We start from the raw sequence: 17,677 nt of genomic DNA, 5'->3' as shown, positions 1-17,677 counted from the left end.
TCAGTCTACATCAACTGCTTTACCCTCAGCTACACATCTAGTCACCTCCTTGAAAAATTCAATCAAGGGAGCTGGACCCCTAACAAAGCCATGCTGACGATCACTGATTAATCCCTGCCTCTCCAAGTGGAGATTAATCCTGTCCCTCAGAATTTTTTCAATAGTTTCCCTACCATTGATATTGGACTCATCGGCCTGTAATTACCTGGTTTATCCCTGCTACCCTTCTTGAATAATGGCAGCACATTCACTGTTCTCCAATCCTCCAGTACCGCTCCTATGGCCAGAGAGGATTTGAAAATTTCTGTCAGAGCCCCTGCGATCTCCTCCCTTGCCTCACATAACAGTGTGGGATACATCTCATCTGGGACTGGGGATTTATCCACTTTTCAGCCCACCAAACAGCTAATACTTCCTGCCTTTCAATGCTGATATGTTCAATTATATCACAAACCCCCTCCCTGATCTTATCACCTGCATCATCCTTCTCCATAGTGAACACAGATGAAAAGTAATAATTTAAAACCTCAGGGCGGCACAGTGGCGCAGTGGTTAGCACCGCAGCCTCACAGCTCTAGGGACCCGGGTTCAATTCTGGGTACTGCCTGTGTGGAGTTTGCAAGTTCTCCCTGTGTCTGCGTGGGTTTTCTCCGGGTGCTCCGGTTTCCTCCCACAAGCCAAAAGACTTGCAGGTTGATAGGTAAATTGGCCATTATAAATTGTCACTAGTATAGGTAGGTGGTAGGGAAATATAGGGACAGGTGGGGATGTTTGGTAGGAATATGGGATTAGTGTAGGATTAGTATAAATGGGTGGTTGATGTTCAGCACAGACTCGGTGGGCCGAAGGGCCTGTTTCAGTGCTGTATCTCTAACCTAAAAAAAAACCTATGTCCTCTGGCTCCACACACAGATTGTCACTTTGGTCCCTAATGGGCCCTACTCTTTCCCTGGTTATCCTCTTACCCTTAATATACTTATAAAACTCCTTGGTATTTTTCTCTATCTTGCCCGCCAGTGTTTTTTCATGCCCCTCTTCGCTCTCCTAATTACTTTTTTATGTACCCCCTACACCTTCTATACTCCTCTAGTGCCTCTGCTGTTTTCAGCACTCTGAATCTGCCATAAACCTCCTTTTTTTCCTGATCCAATCCTCGAAATCCCTTGACATCCAGGGGTTCCTGAACTTGTTGGTCCTACCCTTCACCTTAATGGGTACATGTTGGCCCTGAACGCTCACTATTTCCTCTTTGAATGATTCCCACAGGTCTGATGTAGACTTTCCTCCAAGTAGCTGCTTCCTGTCCACTTTGGTCAGATCCTGTTTTATCATACTGAAATCAGCCTTCACCTAATTCAGCACCTTTATTTCCAGTCCATCTTTGTCCTTTTCCATCACGACCTTCAATCTTATAAAGTTATGGTCACTATCCCTGAAATGCTCCCCACTGACACTTCTACCACTTGTTAGGCTTCATTCCTGAGGATCAGGTCCATTACCGCCATTCACTTGTCGGACTTTCTACGTACTGGCTCAAAAAGCTCTCCTGGATGCACTTTAAGAATTCCGCCGCCTCTCAGCCTTTCTCACTAAGATTATCCCAGTTGATATCTAGGAAGTTGAAATCCCCTACTATTATTACCCTATTATTTTTACACCTCTCTGACATTTGACCACATATCTCTCCCTGACTGTTTGGAGGCCTGGAGTGCACTCCCAGCCAAGTGATTGCCCCCTTTTTGTTTTTAAGTTGTACACATATGGCCTCATTTGAGGAACCTTTTTTTTTAGAATTAGAATTAGAATTAGAACATTACAGCGCAGTACAGGCCCTTCGGCCCTCGATGTTGTGCCGACCTGTGAAACCATCTGACCTACACTATTCCATTTTCAACCATATGTCTATCCAATGACCACTTAAATGCCCTTAAAGTTGGCGAGTCTACTACTGTTGCAGGCAGGGCGTTCCACGCCCCTACTACTCTCTGAGTAAAGAAACTACCTCTGACATCTGTCCTATATCTATCACCCCTCAACTTAAAGCTATGTCCCCTCATATTTGCCATCACCATCCGAGGAAAAAGACTCTCACTATCCACCCTATCGAACCCTCTGATTATCTTATATGTCTCTATGAAGTCACCTCTCCTCCTCCTTCTTTCCAACGAAAACAACCTCAAGTCCCTCAGCCTTTCCTCGTAAGACCTTCCCTCCATACCAGGCAACATCCTAGTAAATCTCCTCTGCACCCTTTCCAAAGCTTCCACATCCTTCCCATAATGCGGTGACCAGAACTGCACGCAATACTCCAGGTGCGGTCTCACCAGAGTTTTGTACAGCTGCAGCATGACCTCGTGGCTCCGAAACTCGATCCCCCTACTAATAAAAGCTAACACACCATATGCCTTCTTAACAGCCCTATTAACCTGGGTAGCAACCTTCAGGGATTTATGTACCTGGACACCAAGATCTCTCTGTTCATCTACACTACCAAGAATCTTCCCATTAGCCCAGTACTCTGCATTCCTGTTACTCCTTCCAAAGTGAATCACCTCGCACTTTTCCGCATTAAACTCCATTTGCCATCTCTCAGCCCAGCTTTGCAGCCTATCTATGTCCCTCTGTACCCTACAACATCCTTCGGCACTATCCACAACTCCACCGACCTTAGCGTCATCCGCAAATTTACTAACCCACCCTTCTAAACCCTCTTCCAGGTCATTTATAAAAATGACAAACAGCAGTGGCCCCAAAACAGATCCTTGCGGTACACCACTAGTAACTAAACTCCAGGATGAACATTTGCCATCAATCACCACCCTCTGTCTTCTTTCAGCTAGCCAATTTCTGATCCAAAGCTCTAAATCACCTTCAACCCCATACTTCCATATTTTCTGCAATAGCCTACCATGGGGAACCTTATCAAACGCCTTACTGAAATCCATATACACCACATCCACTGCTTTACCCTCATCCACCTGTTTGGTCACCTTCTCGAAAAATTCAATAAGGTTTGTGAGGCACGACCTACCCTTCACAAAACCGTGCTGACTATCGCTAATGAACTTATTCTTTTCAAGATGATTATAAATCCTGTCTCTTATAACCTTTTCCAACATTTTACCCACAATCGAAGTAAGGCTCACAGGTCTATAATTACCAGGGCTGTCTCTACTCCCCTTCTTGAACAAGGGGACAACATTTGCTATCCTCTAGTCTTCCGGCACTATTCCTGTCGACAATGACGACATAAAGATCAAGGACAAAGGCTCTGCAATCTCCTCCCTAGCTTCCCAGAGAATCCTAGGATAAATCCCATCTGGCCCAGGGGACTTATCTATTTTCACACTTTCCAAAATTGATAACACCTCCTCCTTGTGAACCTCAATCCCATCTAGCCCAGTAGTCTGAATCTCAGTATTCTCCTCGACAACATTTTCTTTCTCTACTGTAAATACTGACGCAAAATATTCATTTAACACTTCCCCTATCTCCTCTGATTCCACACACAACTTCCCACTACTATCCTTGATTGGCCCTAATCTAACTCTAGTCATTCTTTTATTCCTGATATACCTATAGAAAGCCTAAGGGTTTAGATTAGATTAGATTAGAGATACAGCACTGAAACAGGCCCTTCGGCCCACCGAGTCTGTGCCGACCATCAACCACCCATTTTTATACTAATCCTACACTAATCCCATATTCCTACCAAACATCCCCACCTGTCCCTATATTTCCCTACCACCTACCTATACTAGTGACAATTTATAATGGCCAATTTACCTACCAACCTGCAAGTCTTTTGGCTTGTGGGAGGAAACCGGAGCACCCGGAGAAAACCCACGCAGACACAGGGAGAACTTGCAAACTCCACACAGGCAGTACCCAGAATCGAACCCGGGTCCCTGGAGCTGTGAGGTTGCGGTGCTAACCACTGCGCCACTGTGCTGCCCCAGATATCATCCCTCCTTACTGCAGTAATTGACTCCTTGATCAACAGTGTAATGCCACCTCAACTTTTACCCACTCCCCTGTCACCCCTGAAGATTCTTTACCCTGGAATATTGAACTGCCAGTCCTGCCCCTCCTTCAATGTCTCTGTGATAGCAATAATATCATATTTGCATGTGTTAATCAATGCCCTCAATTCATCTGCCTTACTAGTCAGATTCCTTGCATTAAAATAGATGCAATCCAACCTTGCATTATTTGCTTGAGCCTTAACAGGTCTATTTTTGCTCTGCCGTCCAAGCTGACTCAGTTTCTCTTCTATATTTGACTGTGCATCACCCCCTACTGTACCTCCATTCTGTAATCCATTCCACTGCCAAATTAGTTTAAATGCCCCCCAACAGTACTAGCAAACCTCCCTGCAAGGATTTTGGTACCTTTCCGGTTCAGGTGCAATCCGTCGAACTTGTACAGGTTCCAACTTCGCTAGAAACAGACCCAGTGATCCATGAAACTAAAGCGACCCCTCTTGCACCATCTCCCCAGCCATGCATTCATCTCCTCTATCCTAATATTCCTATACTCATTAGCACCTTCCTTCAATCATAAGGTCAGAAGTGGGGATGTTCGCTGATGATTGCACGATGTTCAGCACCATTCGCAACTCCTCAGATACTGAAGCAGTCCATGTAGAAATGCAGCAAGACTTGGACAATATCCAGGCTTGGGCTGATAAGTGGCAAGTAACATTCGCGCCACACAAGTGCCAAGCAATGACCATCTCCAACAAGAGAGAATCTAACCATCTCCCCTTGACATTCAATGGCATTAACATTGCTGAATCCCCCACTATCAACATCCTAGGGGCTACCATTGACCAGAAACTGAACTGGAGTAGCCAGATAAATACTGTGGCTACAAGAGCAGGTCAGAGACCAGGGACCATGTGGTAACTCACCTCCTGACTCCCCAAAGCCTGTCCGCCATCTACAACGCACAAGTCAGGAGTGTGATGGAATACTCTCCACTTGCCTGGATGGGTGCAGCTCCAACAACACTCAAGAAGCTTAACACCATCCAGGACAAAGCAGCCTGCTTGAATGGCTGACTGCTCGATAAGGCAGGACTTCCTCCCTCAAGCCGGGACCCGTAAAATGTGGGATAGATCCCCAGGCTAGGCAGAAGCGGGTTCACCACCGACTTTTAGGTCGGTGGCCTGCTCCCATCCTCCCAACGTAAAATCCAGCCCTATAGCTCCTCCAGTCTTCCCTGTACCCCGCTGTGCAGCTGAGCCACCCATGGTGCCATAGACTTGGCTCTGGCTGCACTCCCCAGATGGAGCATCACTTTGCTCAGTATACAGAACTGAATACCTGTTGGAGAGTGAGATGCACTCAGGGGTCTCCTGCACTACCTGCCCATTTCTTCTTGACTGTCTAGTGGTCACCCACTCCCTCTCTCCCTGCTGTGGGATGACCAAGGTTAAGTTGAGAGTTGGCAGGAAAATTGGGGTTGGAGTTGAAATCAGATGCTAAAAAAGCAGAGATATTTGATGTAATAGTCCAACATTTAAAATTGGAAGAACAAGAAGATAGTAAGTCAATGGGTGATGCAGTTGAAGTGGCTAAGAATCAGTTAGAAATGATAAAACTTAGGCTTCAACAGGAGAAAGAAAAAGAAACAGAATTAAGAAAATTCGAAGTTGAAAAAGAACTAAGAAAACTTGAACTGGAAAAATATGAAAGGGAGAAAGAGAGAGCACTTCAGAAAGTGAAAGAGAAAGAGGGAATTCAAATTAAAAGAAATGGAACTAAGACAAAGGAGTGGTCTTGATTCCAGGGTAAATTCTGGTCAGGAAGAATCTGAATCCAGCTCAGGATTCAGCGAAAAGCTGTCTAAATTTATTCAAGCTCTTCCAAAGTTTGAGGAAAGGAATGTAGAGGCATTTTTCATTTCTTTTGAAAAAATAGCCAAACAATGAAATGGCCAAAGGAAAGATAGACATTGCTTATGTAAAGCAGGTTGATGGGCAGAGCTCATGAAATTTATGCCATGCTTCCTGAAGAGGCTTCTGCAGATTATGAGATAGCAAAAAAGGCTATTCTCACTGTGTATGAGTTAATCCCTGAAGCTTACCGTCAGAAGTTTCAGAATTTACAGAGATTGGTTAGGCAAACATACGTAGAATTTGAGAGGGTGAAGCAAATTAACTTTGATCGTTAGATAGGAGCATTAAAGATGGAAACCACGTATGAGAACCTTAGAGAATTGAGTAAAAGCAAAATACTGCGGATGCTGGAAATCTGAAATAAAAACAAGAATTGCTGGAACCACTCAGCAGGTCTGGCAGCATCTGTGGAAAGAGAAGCAGAGTTAACGTTTCGGGTCAGTGACCCTTCATCGGAACTCTTCGGAACTTCGAGAATTGAGTCTCTTGGAATTTAAAAATTCAATCCCACTAGTCGTGAGAACTCATGATAACCTGAAAGTTTTAAATGCCAGGTAAAGCAGTGGAAGTTGCTGCTGATTTTGAGCTTATGAATCAACCAAAACCTTATGTCAGTCACCCCGGTAAACCCGAGAAGGATAGGAAGTGGGAGAGTCAAAGGAAGGCAAGTTGCCGGGGACAAGAAAGAATAGCTGGGAATGCCCCGGGATCACCTCCTCAGGCCAGAAATGGAGATGCTGAGGGTAGAAGTGAGGTCCGCAAGCCCAAGTGTTGTTATTGCCAAAAGGTAGGACATCTTCGTTCAGAATTCTGGAAGTTACGAGGTACACCCATGGGACTTGTTGGGGTACCCAAAGTTAATGCTGAAGAACAGCCTCTTTCTTTGACTGAAAGTACAGCAGACCAAGCTGTAGCTTTAACGGCAGCTGTAAAATCAGACACAAAAACTAAAGTAAGTGCAGATGTCAAGAATAAGATACTTGAAAGTTAGAAATGAATTCTTGTCAAAGGGAAAAGTAACTCCATATCCCTCAAGCGAGACAGGAAAACCTACTGTTACACCTAGGGATATAGGAGCAACCCAAACTCTTTTGCTGGGGAATGGTATAACATTTCCAGCAGAGCGCCACTGAAAACTAATGTTTTAGTTCATGGAATTGGCAGAGCATATATACCCGTACCTTGATAAAGAGTGCATCTAGAGTGTGACCTAATATCTAGGATGGTAAGTGTAGGAGTTGTCCATAGTTTGCCAGTTGAGGTAATTGACCTACTCCTAGGAAATGATTTGGCCGATCAAAAGCATCGATTTCTCCCGTCTTCATAGAGAAACCAAAGGAAGTTAGAGAAACTGGACAATTACAGGATCAAGTTCCCAGAATATTTCCTGTATGTGTAGTAACCTGAGCAATGGCTGAACAAGTTCCATTGTCAGGCATAAAATTGGCACCACAAACAGATAGCCAAGCTATTTGGGGATTTGGATAATCCAGATGAGATGTTTAACAAATCTTCTATAATTGCAGCACAACAAGCTGATCCAGAGCTACATAGAATAGCACAGACGGCTCTGACAGAAACTGAGGTGAAAGGAGTTCTGGAAGGCCATTATATTGAAGACTGGGTTTTGAAGAGGAAATGGAGCTGCGGACGAAGACTAGACAGTTGTTCGACAGATAGTGGTACCACCAAATATCGCCAGGAGTTATTAAGGATAGCACATGACATTCCTCCAGCAGGACATTTGGGGATTCAGAACACCAAATCACATATAGGTCAACATTATTACTGGCCAGGCCTTAAAAGGACGTGAAGCAATTTTGCAGAACATGCCATACCTGCCAAATGGTGGGAAAACCGCAACCGGCACCATTGATTCCCATACCAATTATAAAGCAACCATTTAGCAGGGTATTAGTAGACTGTGTAGGACCCTCGGCAAAAACAAAAGCAGGATATCAATACATATGTCATGGATATCATGGTTGGAAGGTTGCATTGGTTGAAGAGGACAACCTTCGTAAGAAATTAAAACCGAAATGCTGGAACGTTCAAATGGAGTTTATTGTTGCAGCCTTATCGCTTGAAAATTATACACGTTTCAGGAAAAAACAATGTTTTCGCCAATGCTTTGTCACAATTTTAACCATAATACCAAAAATATTGTGTAAACTTTTAGTGGAGTGAATCAGGACATGAATGCAAAGATCTGTTTAATTTTTTTGTAATTTCTGTTCCACATTGTAATGAAACACATTCAAGAATGGCGTTTCATTTTTCCAAAGGTGGAGGTGTCACAAGAGTTTTGTTTTTCTTTGAAAACTGGGAGGTCTGTGTGCCTTTAAGACTGAAAAAAAGACTCTGTGATCAATAACCGCAGAGGCTTAGTATTTGAAGTACAGGCTGCAGAGCAATTTGTATCCAAGCAACAGTAAGATTTTACAACAGTCTTATGACTCCTATGGGAAGACTTTAGTTTCAATTCTGCAGAGGAAAACAGAACAGCTAGCAGTGGCAGGTGCTGTGAGGGTTGCTGATAGACCAGAGAAAAAAGACCTATTCTTTCTGAAAATAAGCTCAGCATTTCAAGGGAAAAAGTGTTAAATTTGAGGTGAAGACAGAGGTAGAGACCCTGACAAAAGGGGAATTGCTAACCTCTGTGGGGAAACACTGCTTTGAAGAAAGGAAGCTTGTGTTTTGGGTGTGGCTGGTTGCTGTTGTCTCCAGTCAAGAATCCCTGCCTGAAGAGTGAGTTTTGGAATTGCTGTGCTCTGTGGAGAATGCTTCTTTGCTAAGAACAAGTCTTGTTGACTTTTGTGCTTTTGGAAGTTCCTGAACTCTCAATAAAGTTTCTGCTGTTAGACTGTTACTGTAAAAATTTAAGTAGCTACAACCTGTTGCTGAAAGATCTGTGTGATACCTGCTGCAGACGAACAACTTTGAACACCTACCCACCATGCTCTGTTAATTAATTTCACCTGGAGAGCCATTGAGTGCCATCTGGCTATTCAACTCTGGGACCCCTCACCGATCCAGGAAAATACTACCAAAAGTTACAACCTTGTTATTTATTTATTCCTAAGAAACTCTGTAAAAGTCAATATTTCTGTTTTTGACGGTTAACCATTAGGTAATTGAATGTATGTGTGTGCATGAGGGTCAGGAATATTAAGGGTTTATAAAATCTTTTCATACATATAGATTCATCTCATTATCGTTTAAAACTTGGTTTATTAATACATTCTTAATTTTGTTGTTGTTTCAAGCAACCTGGTTTGGCGTGCTTTATTCTGGGGATAAATAAAATGATTAATTTGGCTATTTTTCCAGTAGATGGGAAACTTTACTAATATGCTGTGACCTGTGGAGTAGCGGGTCTGAATTAACAGTGAATTAATCCTGCCTTGGTTGTAACACCCCATAAAGTTGAGGTCCTCCAAGCCTCTGCTATCCAAGACTTAACTCATACCAAGTCCTATTCACCTATCACCCCTATGCTCGCTGACTTACATTAGTTCCTCATCAAGCAACACCTTGATTTGCAAATTCTCATCCTTGTTTACAAATCCCTCCATTGCCTCATGCCCTCCTTATCTCTGTCATCTCCTCCAGCCCCAAAACCCTCCAAGATATCTGCACTCCTCTAACTCTGGCCTCTTGTGCATCCCTGATTTTAATCACTTCACAATTCGCAGCTGCGCCTTTAGTTGTATGGGCCCTAAGCTCTGGGATACATTCCCTACACCTCTCTGCCTCTACACCTAACTTTCCTCCTTTAAGACACTCCTTAAAAACTACCTCTTTGACCAAGCTTTTGGTCATCTTCCCTAAGATCTCCTTATGTGACTCCTTTTCATATTTTGTTTTATAATGCTCCTGTGAAGCACCTTGGGAAATGTTATTACATTAAAGGTGCCATATAAAGATAAGTTGTTGAATACAGGGATGGAGGGAGCCGTGATATTCAGGGATGATCATTTCTAACTCAGCGAGGAAGGGGAGAGATTTTCCTGGATTAAAGTTGGCCAAGACAGGATGGATAGGGATTCAGGGATAAATGCTGCTCAAGGCACGGAGTGAGTGTGGGAGAGAGGTTTGAGAATGAATATTGGCCAAGGCAGGGAGAGACGTTCTGGGAGGAAGGGGGACAATAGTTTATGGATGAATGTTGCGCAAGACATGGAGGACGGAGTGAGTGATTCAGGAATGAATGTTGTGCAAGACACAGAGGAAGACAGGAAAAAGATTTGAAGATAAATGTTACACAAGGCACGGAGGATGTGGGCAGAAGAGTTTTCAAGGGAGTAGGCAAAAGAGATATTCGGGATAGATGTTTCCCAAGACAGGAGAAAAGGGTTTAGGGATGAATGCTGCATATGGCATGGAAAAGAGGTGGGGAAGCTTTGAGGATAAATCTTGACCAAAGCAAGGAGGAGGTGGGGAAAGGTTGTGAAGAGGTTGAGTTCTGATGAAAGGTCACAGACCTGCAATGTTAACTGTTACACAGTACACAGATGCTTTCAGACCAGTTGAGTATTTTCGGCACTTACTGTTTTTAATTCAGCTTTCCAGCATCTGCAGTATTTTAGTTTAGTTTAGTTTAGAGATACAGCACTGAAACAGGCCCTTCGGCCCACCGAGTCTGTGCCGACCATCAACCAACCATTTATACTAATCCTACACTAATCCCATATTCCTACCACATCCCCACCTGTCACTATATATTTCCCTACCACCGACCTATACAAGGGGAAATTTATAATGGCCAATTTACCTACCAACCTGCAAGTCTTTTGGCTGGGGAGGAAACCAGAGCACCCGGAGAAAACCCATGCAGACACAGGGAGAACTTGCAAACTCCACACAGGCAGTACCCAGAATTGAACCCAGGTCACTGGAGCTGTGAGGCTGTGAGCATCTGCAGTATTTTGCCTTTGATTTATTGGAGAATGAATGATGGCCAAGAGAGGGAATAAGGGGGAAGGATGGGGGAAACAAATGTTCTTCCAGAGATGGAAGAAGTGATGGAGGAGGGTAGGGGAGGGGAGGGGAATCAGAGGTTCAGGGATGAATGTTGGCCAAGACAGGAAGGAATGGGGGCAAAGAGGGACGCCGATGAATGTTGCTACAGAGATGGAGGGAATGGCAGTGGGCACGGAGGGCATGGAATCAGAAGTTGAGAGATGAATATTGGCAAAGTCAGAAAGGGAGAGAGAGGTTCAGAGAAGAAAGCTGGTCAAGACAGGGAGGAAGTGCTGCAAAGGTTCAGGGACGAATGTTGCACAAGACAGGAAGAGAGGGGGAGAAGAGAACTTCCCAACAAAGTTGCATTTGACAGGATGAAGCTTGCGTCAACATTCCACTATTATCACACAAAGTGAGATAGAGATAGAGATCCAGGAGGTTTCATCATCAGTCACATGCAGCTCAATATAAATAAACCATCTCACTGTGTCTGACGGATTTTCATCTCCGGCGGAGAGGATGCGCTGGAGTTTGGTATTGGTGCGGGCTCTGGCGGTGCTGGCGCTGTGGATCGGCGGAGACTCCGGGGTCTTTTCCCAGAATCCGTGTCCATGTTTACCACGGGATCTGTGTCTCCCCATACCCGCAGACCATCAGTACCAAGTTGAGGTGAGTGTCTCAGATCATTAAATTCCCTCGGGAAAAGAGTTAGTTTACTTGAAGTTGTCTTTTGAAGTGTGTTGAGCAGTAACACTTGGAATGGAGCATTGGGATGTGAGCTCCTGCCTTTCCTCATGTGGTTCAGCTCCTCTCACCCGCACTGATGTGGAAGGTCAGAGATTGTCCTCTTTAGGATGTTCCTTTTACACCAGGGGCCGGGACTCCACCCCCCCGGGGCTGGGCTGGACTGGGCTGGGGGGCTCGGGCTGGACTGGGCTGGGGGGCTCGGGCTGGATTGGACTGGACTGGGGGGATCGGGCTGGGGTGCACTGGGGGGGCTCGGGCTGGGCTGGACTGGGGGGATCGGGCTGGACTGGACTGGGGGGCTCGGGCTGGGCTGGACTGGGGGGATCGGGCTGGGCTGGGCTGGGGGGATCGGGCTGGACTGGGGGGCTCGGGCTGGACTGGACTGGGGGGACTCGGGCTGGACTGGACTGGGGGGCTCAGGCTGGACTGGACTGGACTGGGGGGATCGGGCTGGGCTGGACTGGACTGGGGGGATCGGGCTGGGCTGGACTGGACTGGGGGGATCGGGCTGGGCTGGACTGGACTGGGGGAATCGGGCTGGGCTGGACTGGACTGGGGGGCTCAGGCAGGACTGGACTGGACTGGGGGGATCGGGCTGGGCTGGACTGGACTGGGGGGATCGGGCTGGGCTGGACTGGACTGGGGGGATCGGGCTGGGCTGGACTGGACTGGGGGGATCGGGCTGGACTGGACTGGGGGGCTCAGGCTGGGCTGGACTGGACTGGGGGGCTCAGGCTGGGCTGGACTGGACTGGGGGGACTCGGGCTGGGCTGGGTTGAGGTGGGAAAGAGAATTCACCAGTCAGGCTCCAGCCTTGTCTCCGGGGGAGATACAGACTGGAGAGGGGTCGTTAACACAGTCCAAGTATCAGGAACAGGCTGAGGCTGTGAGTCGGGGTCAGTGACAGGTGAAGCTGGTGCAGCGGCGCAAGGGGCAGCTCAGATTATTGTTGAAATGCAAAGAGAATCCTGTTATATATAATACATATGTTCAAGTGTTAATCTTGGTATAGTTACAGCCTGTGTAAAATAGGACCAGCCGTAGTATTGGGCAGTGCAAAGATATTTTAACAAGTACAGCATCAATAAAATGTGTTTTTAATGTTTCTCCAATGTGCAGAGTCTTAAATGATGTGTGATCTAACTCTTACAGCCTCATACCATGGTTCAGGTTTGCAGATTTCACACAATATTGATCCCCAAAACACCAGTTACAAATCCTGGAATCACATGGAATAAAATTGTGATTTAACCTCGGTCATTGTAAAACTGGGACCCTGGTCATGATTAAACTGAATACAATTTAGCAGATCTTTGAACAAATGTTTGTGTTAAATGTCTCTGTAACTGCTGTGTAGTTGATGAGGTTAGTATTTATTTCAGAGTAATGTTACTAAGTGGGCAGTGTGGCAGGAACAGGAGCTCCATCAATATAACCTGCAGACTAGATGTGTTCATTATCCCTTCCTTATCCTGTACCCTGGGGACAATTATATTGATCAGGAAAATCTATATTTTTAATGTCAGTTTTATATCCTTCATTACTGCAGCTGACAGCTTTATTTTTGTATCAGGTCCTGGCGTTTTATCGTGGAGGAACAGATTGGATACATTATGACTGGTCCAAGGTCACGACTGTTGTCGCCCTGAATTCTCCACAAGCTGATCTTGTGTGTCATGCTCACGCAAATAAAGTTCGAGTTGTCCTGAAAGGTAACTAATTTTATCACAGAAAAAATCAAATATTCTTCTGTCTTCTAATGCAAGCTGTATTATTGAGAACCACGTAATGGAACATGCAGTGTACAGGTTTGAGGTAAAAACAAGAAATGCTGGAACCACTCAGCAGCTCTGGCAGCATCTGTGAAAAGAGAAGCAGAGTTAACGTTTCGGGTCAGTGTTTGAGGCTTGAGTATGATCACCGGAATGGACTGATTGGGCCGAATGGCCTGTTTGTGTGCTGTATATTTTATGTCATTCTGTGATATTGCTGTTCTTGATGTTCCAGTGCTGAAATACCTGGACAGCTCCGAAACAACTATTAATTATTCTGCTAATGATTCTGTACTCCAGATTTTTTGATATTTGAAAAATCTTATATCAACACACGTCTTCTGTATTCATAGAATCACAGAATAGTTACAGCACAGAAGGAGGCCATTCAGCCGGCCCTATTTGTGCCAGCACTCTGCAATAGCAACTCACCTCGTCCCCTTACCCCATCTTTTTCCATAGCACTGCAAATTTTTCTCTTCAGATAATTATCCAATTCTCTTTTGAAGAGTTCCATTGAAGCTGCCTCCACCACACTCTCAGGCAGTGCATTCCAGATCGTAAATGCTCGCTGCATGAAAAAGTATTTCCTGATGTGCCATTGCTTCTTTTGACATTCACCTTAAATCAGCGTCTTCAAGTTCTCAATCTTTCTGTCAATGGGAACAGTTTCTCTGTCTACCCTGTCCAGACTCCTCATGATCGTTTACACCTCCATCAAATCTCCTCTTAATCTTCTCTTCTCCAAGAAGAACAGCCCAGCTTCTCCAACATATCCACATAACTGATGTTCCTCATCCCTGGAACCATTCTCATGAATCTTTTCTGCACCCTTTGCATCCTTTCTAAAGTGTGGTGCCCAGAATTGGACACAATACTCATTTGTGGCTGAACAGTGTTTTATACAGGTTTATCCTAACTGCTTTGTTTTTATAAAGCCCAGGATCCAATATGCTTTATTAATGCTTTCTCAACCTGCGCTGCAGCTTCAGTGATTTGTGCACAGATATCGCCAGGTGCCTATGCTCCTGCACCCCCGTTAAAAATGTACCCTTTAATTTTTATTGCCTCTCCTCATTCTTCCGACCAAAATGATTCACTTTTATGCATTAAATTCATCTGTGACTTGCCCGCCCGTTCCACTGATCTGTCTATGTCCTCTTGAAGTTTATCACTATCCTCCTCACAGTTCACAATACTTCCATGTTTTGTGTCATCTCCCAATTTTGAAATTGTGGCCAAAACACCCAAGTCTAGCTCATTAATATAGATCAAGAAAAGCAAGGGTTCCAACACCGTCCCCTCGGGAACCCCACTATAGACCTTCCTCCATTCCAAAAACTGTTCACAACTACACTCTGTTTCCTGCCATTTTGCCAATTTCGTATCCATGCTGCCACTGTCCTGTTTATTCCATGGGCTCTAACTTTACTGACAAACCTGCTATGTAGCACTTTATCAAATGTGTTATGGAGAGGTGGGAAATGGTGTGGCTGGCATCTACTTTTCACCTCCCAACTGACCGCAGATGGTGTTTCTGTAAAGCTCGTGTTTCAGCCCGACTGTTGATCGCAACCTTCACCCACTCACATTCACACATATACATACACAAGGATAGATGGAGAGAAAGAAGAAGGTAAGATGTAATTCAAGTCCCAAGGGATGTAAGTATTTCATGGTTTGCAGAAATCTGTTGAATCATATTGGAAGGAAAGTCTTTTCAAAGGTGCAGGCCTGGATGTTTGCTGAGGTGCTGCAGACTTCTGCTTTACTGCTGCAAGTGGGAAATTCAAAGTCACTTTGGCAATTTCTCTCTGCCTCAGTTGTTCAAAGATGTTTTCAAATGGCGTTTTGGAGGTAGTGCTCATTTGCTGAGCTGGTCAGCCTCACAGCTTCTCTGGATGGAAAATTTTGGCCTTCTGTAGTCTTTGGTTGACCCCTACCTCTCTCTCCACAGAGGTGACCTTTTAAGGTAAAATCTCATCACGTGTAAATCACCTTTCAGGTCTGTAATCGGCACCTCCTTTTGCCACCCTTTTTCTATTGTGATGGAATCCATGGTTGCAAAGGTTGTTTTTTTTTTAGACCCTAACTGAGAGGGAAACTAGAATTAAAGCAAAAACTAGAACTGAAACAGAAATGGACCCGAACAAAACAGTAACAGAAGCTGAAAAAATAACTAGGTTTCCATGGTACCTGACACCGGTTAGAACCAGATAAAAGCAGACAGAGTCCTCCCCAAACAAGGCAGATCAGGCAGAAGTGGAGTGCCAGCAAGCAGAAGAAAGTGAAAACTCAATCCAGGAGCTGTTTCTGTTACTTAAAGTAGCTGACTAAGCAGATCCAGCCATGAAATGCACAAGTTGTCACTAAAGGACTCAGATAAGGGGAAGACTGATAAGTCCGCGCCATCAAGACTGTCGTGAGCAGAGCTGAGGAGATTCTGGAGAAGTGCACCTTGTGGTAAAGACCACACCTAGGGAGTTCGTATTGAGGGGGATTACTGTTTGAAGAACAGTGGCTAAATCCTTGAAGAAAGAGCTGAAAATGTAGCTGAGGAACCTCTGAGTTGTGAAGAACTGTGTGAATGTAATTTAGTGCCAAATATGCTGGGTGGTATACTCAGTGAAACAGTGAGACCCATTCATGTTGTATCTGATAGTTAAGGTGTAATTTGTAACATATATATTGACCATGATTGGTATGTTGCTTCACGTTTAATTTATGTTGGTTTTGGTTTGAGTGTTAAAGTAAAATTTATAAAAGTGAAAACTTGTCTGTTTGGTTTGGTTTCCTAAATTATGGTCAGTCGGTGGATTAGATTCTTTTGAATTGTTGCTGGTCTCCATTGACGATCATAGCACTAATTCTATGCCTTGTTACTACCGACCGCTCCAGTCAAAGCCCCCAATCAAAATATACGATTCTGATTGTGGTGGGAGAAACGCATTGTTAATTCAATTCCATCCCTCTACACATCACCTAACATATAATTTTAAACTTTCCAAATTAAAGAAAGACCCAACCAAATTGCACCATCTATTAACCCTCGAAGGAGACTAACCAAAACAGGTGTCTTTAAATCAACAAATTAATTGTTTAATTAGAAAAACTAAATTCTTAACCACTACTAAGACATAAACAACATTTAAAATAGAAAAACTTAGGGTCCTTGCTAATTTACAGTCCAATGTTGCTTGAAGTCCTCACAGCCGTCCGATGGGGAAAGAAGGTTCTTCAACAGTATAACAGTCTGTAGTCTAATTCCAGCAATAAGTGATACTTTCCTTCTCCAGCGATGAATTTCAACCATTAACGACTTCCAACAACTTACTGGGGTAGGTGGTGTCGTAGTGGTATTACCACTGGACTAGTAACCCAGAGACCCAGGGTATTTCTCTGGGGACATGGGTTCAAATCCCACCACAGCAGAAGGTGGAATTTGAATTTAATTAATAAATCTGGAATTAAAAGCTAGTCTAATGATGTCGATTGTTGTAAAAACCCATCTGGTTCACTAATGTCCTTCAGGGAAGGAAATCTGCTGTTCTTACCTGGTCTGGCCTACATGTGACTCCAGACCCACAGCAATGTGATTAACTCTTGCATGCCCTCTGAAATGGCCTAGCAAGCCACTCAGTTGTACCTAACCGCTACAAAGTCAATAAAAAGGAATGAAACCGGACGGAGCACCCGGCATCGACCTAAGCACCGGAAACGACAACGGCAAACCCAGCCCTGTTGACCCTGCAAAGTCTTCCTTACTAACATCTGGGGCCTTGTGCCAAAGTTGGGAGAGCTGTCCCACAGACTAGTCAAGCAACAGCCTGACATAGTCATACTCACAGAATCATACCTTACAGACAATGTCCCAGCCACTGGCATCACCATCCCCTGGTATGTCCTGTCCCACCGGCAGGACAGACGCACCAGAGGTGGTGGCACAGTGGTGTACAGTAGGGAGGGAGCTGCCCTGGGAGTCCTCAACATCGACTCCAGACCCCATGAAGTCTCATGGCATCAGGTCAAACATGGGCAAGGTAACCTCCCACTGATTACCACCTACTGCCCTCCCTCAGCTGATGACTCAGTATTCCTCCATGTTGAACACCACTTGGAGGAAGCACTGAGGGTGGCGAGCTCACAAAATGTACTCTGGGTGGGGGACTTCAATGTCCATCACCAAGAGTGGCTCAGTAGCACCACTACTGACCGAGGTGGCCGAGACCTAAAGGACATAGCTGCTAGACTGGGTTTGCGGAAGGTAGTGGGGGAACCAACACGAGGGAAA

At 44.8% G+C, this 17,677-nt stretch overlaps 1 protein-coding gene across 1 annotated transcript in view; it reads left to right on the top strand.

Moving 5' to 3' along the window:
* Positions 1-11,386: 11,386 nt before the first annotated feature.
* The window catches only part of LOC137373172 (di-N-acetylchitobiase-like), a 58,086-nt gene continuing 51,795 nt past the window's right edge, over positions 11,387-17,677 (top strand). The window contains exons 1-3 of the mRNA XM_068038029.1: positions 11,387-11,536; positions 12,767-12,784; positions 13,164-13,326. Of these exons, the coding sequence (XP_067894130.1) occupies positions 11,387-11,536; positions 12,767-12,784; positions 13,164-13,326 (331 nt within the window). The remainder of the gene's footprint in view (positions 11,537-12,766; positions 12,785-13,163; positions 13,327-17,677) is intronic.

Source organism: Heterodontus francisci, chromosome 8 (assembly GCF_036365525.1).
Source record: "Heterodontus francisci isolate sHetFra1 chromosome 8, sHetFra1.hap1, whole genome shotgun sequence".
NCBI classification, from domain to species: Eukaryota; Metazoa; Chordata; class Chondrichthyes; order Heterodontiformes; family Heterodontidae; genus Heterodontus; species Heterodontus francisci.
Note: the sequence above shows the minus strand (reverse complement) of the source record. Positions and strands in the feature narration are given on the sequence as shown.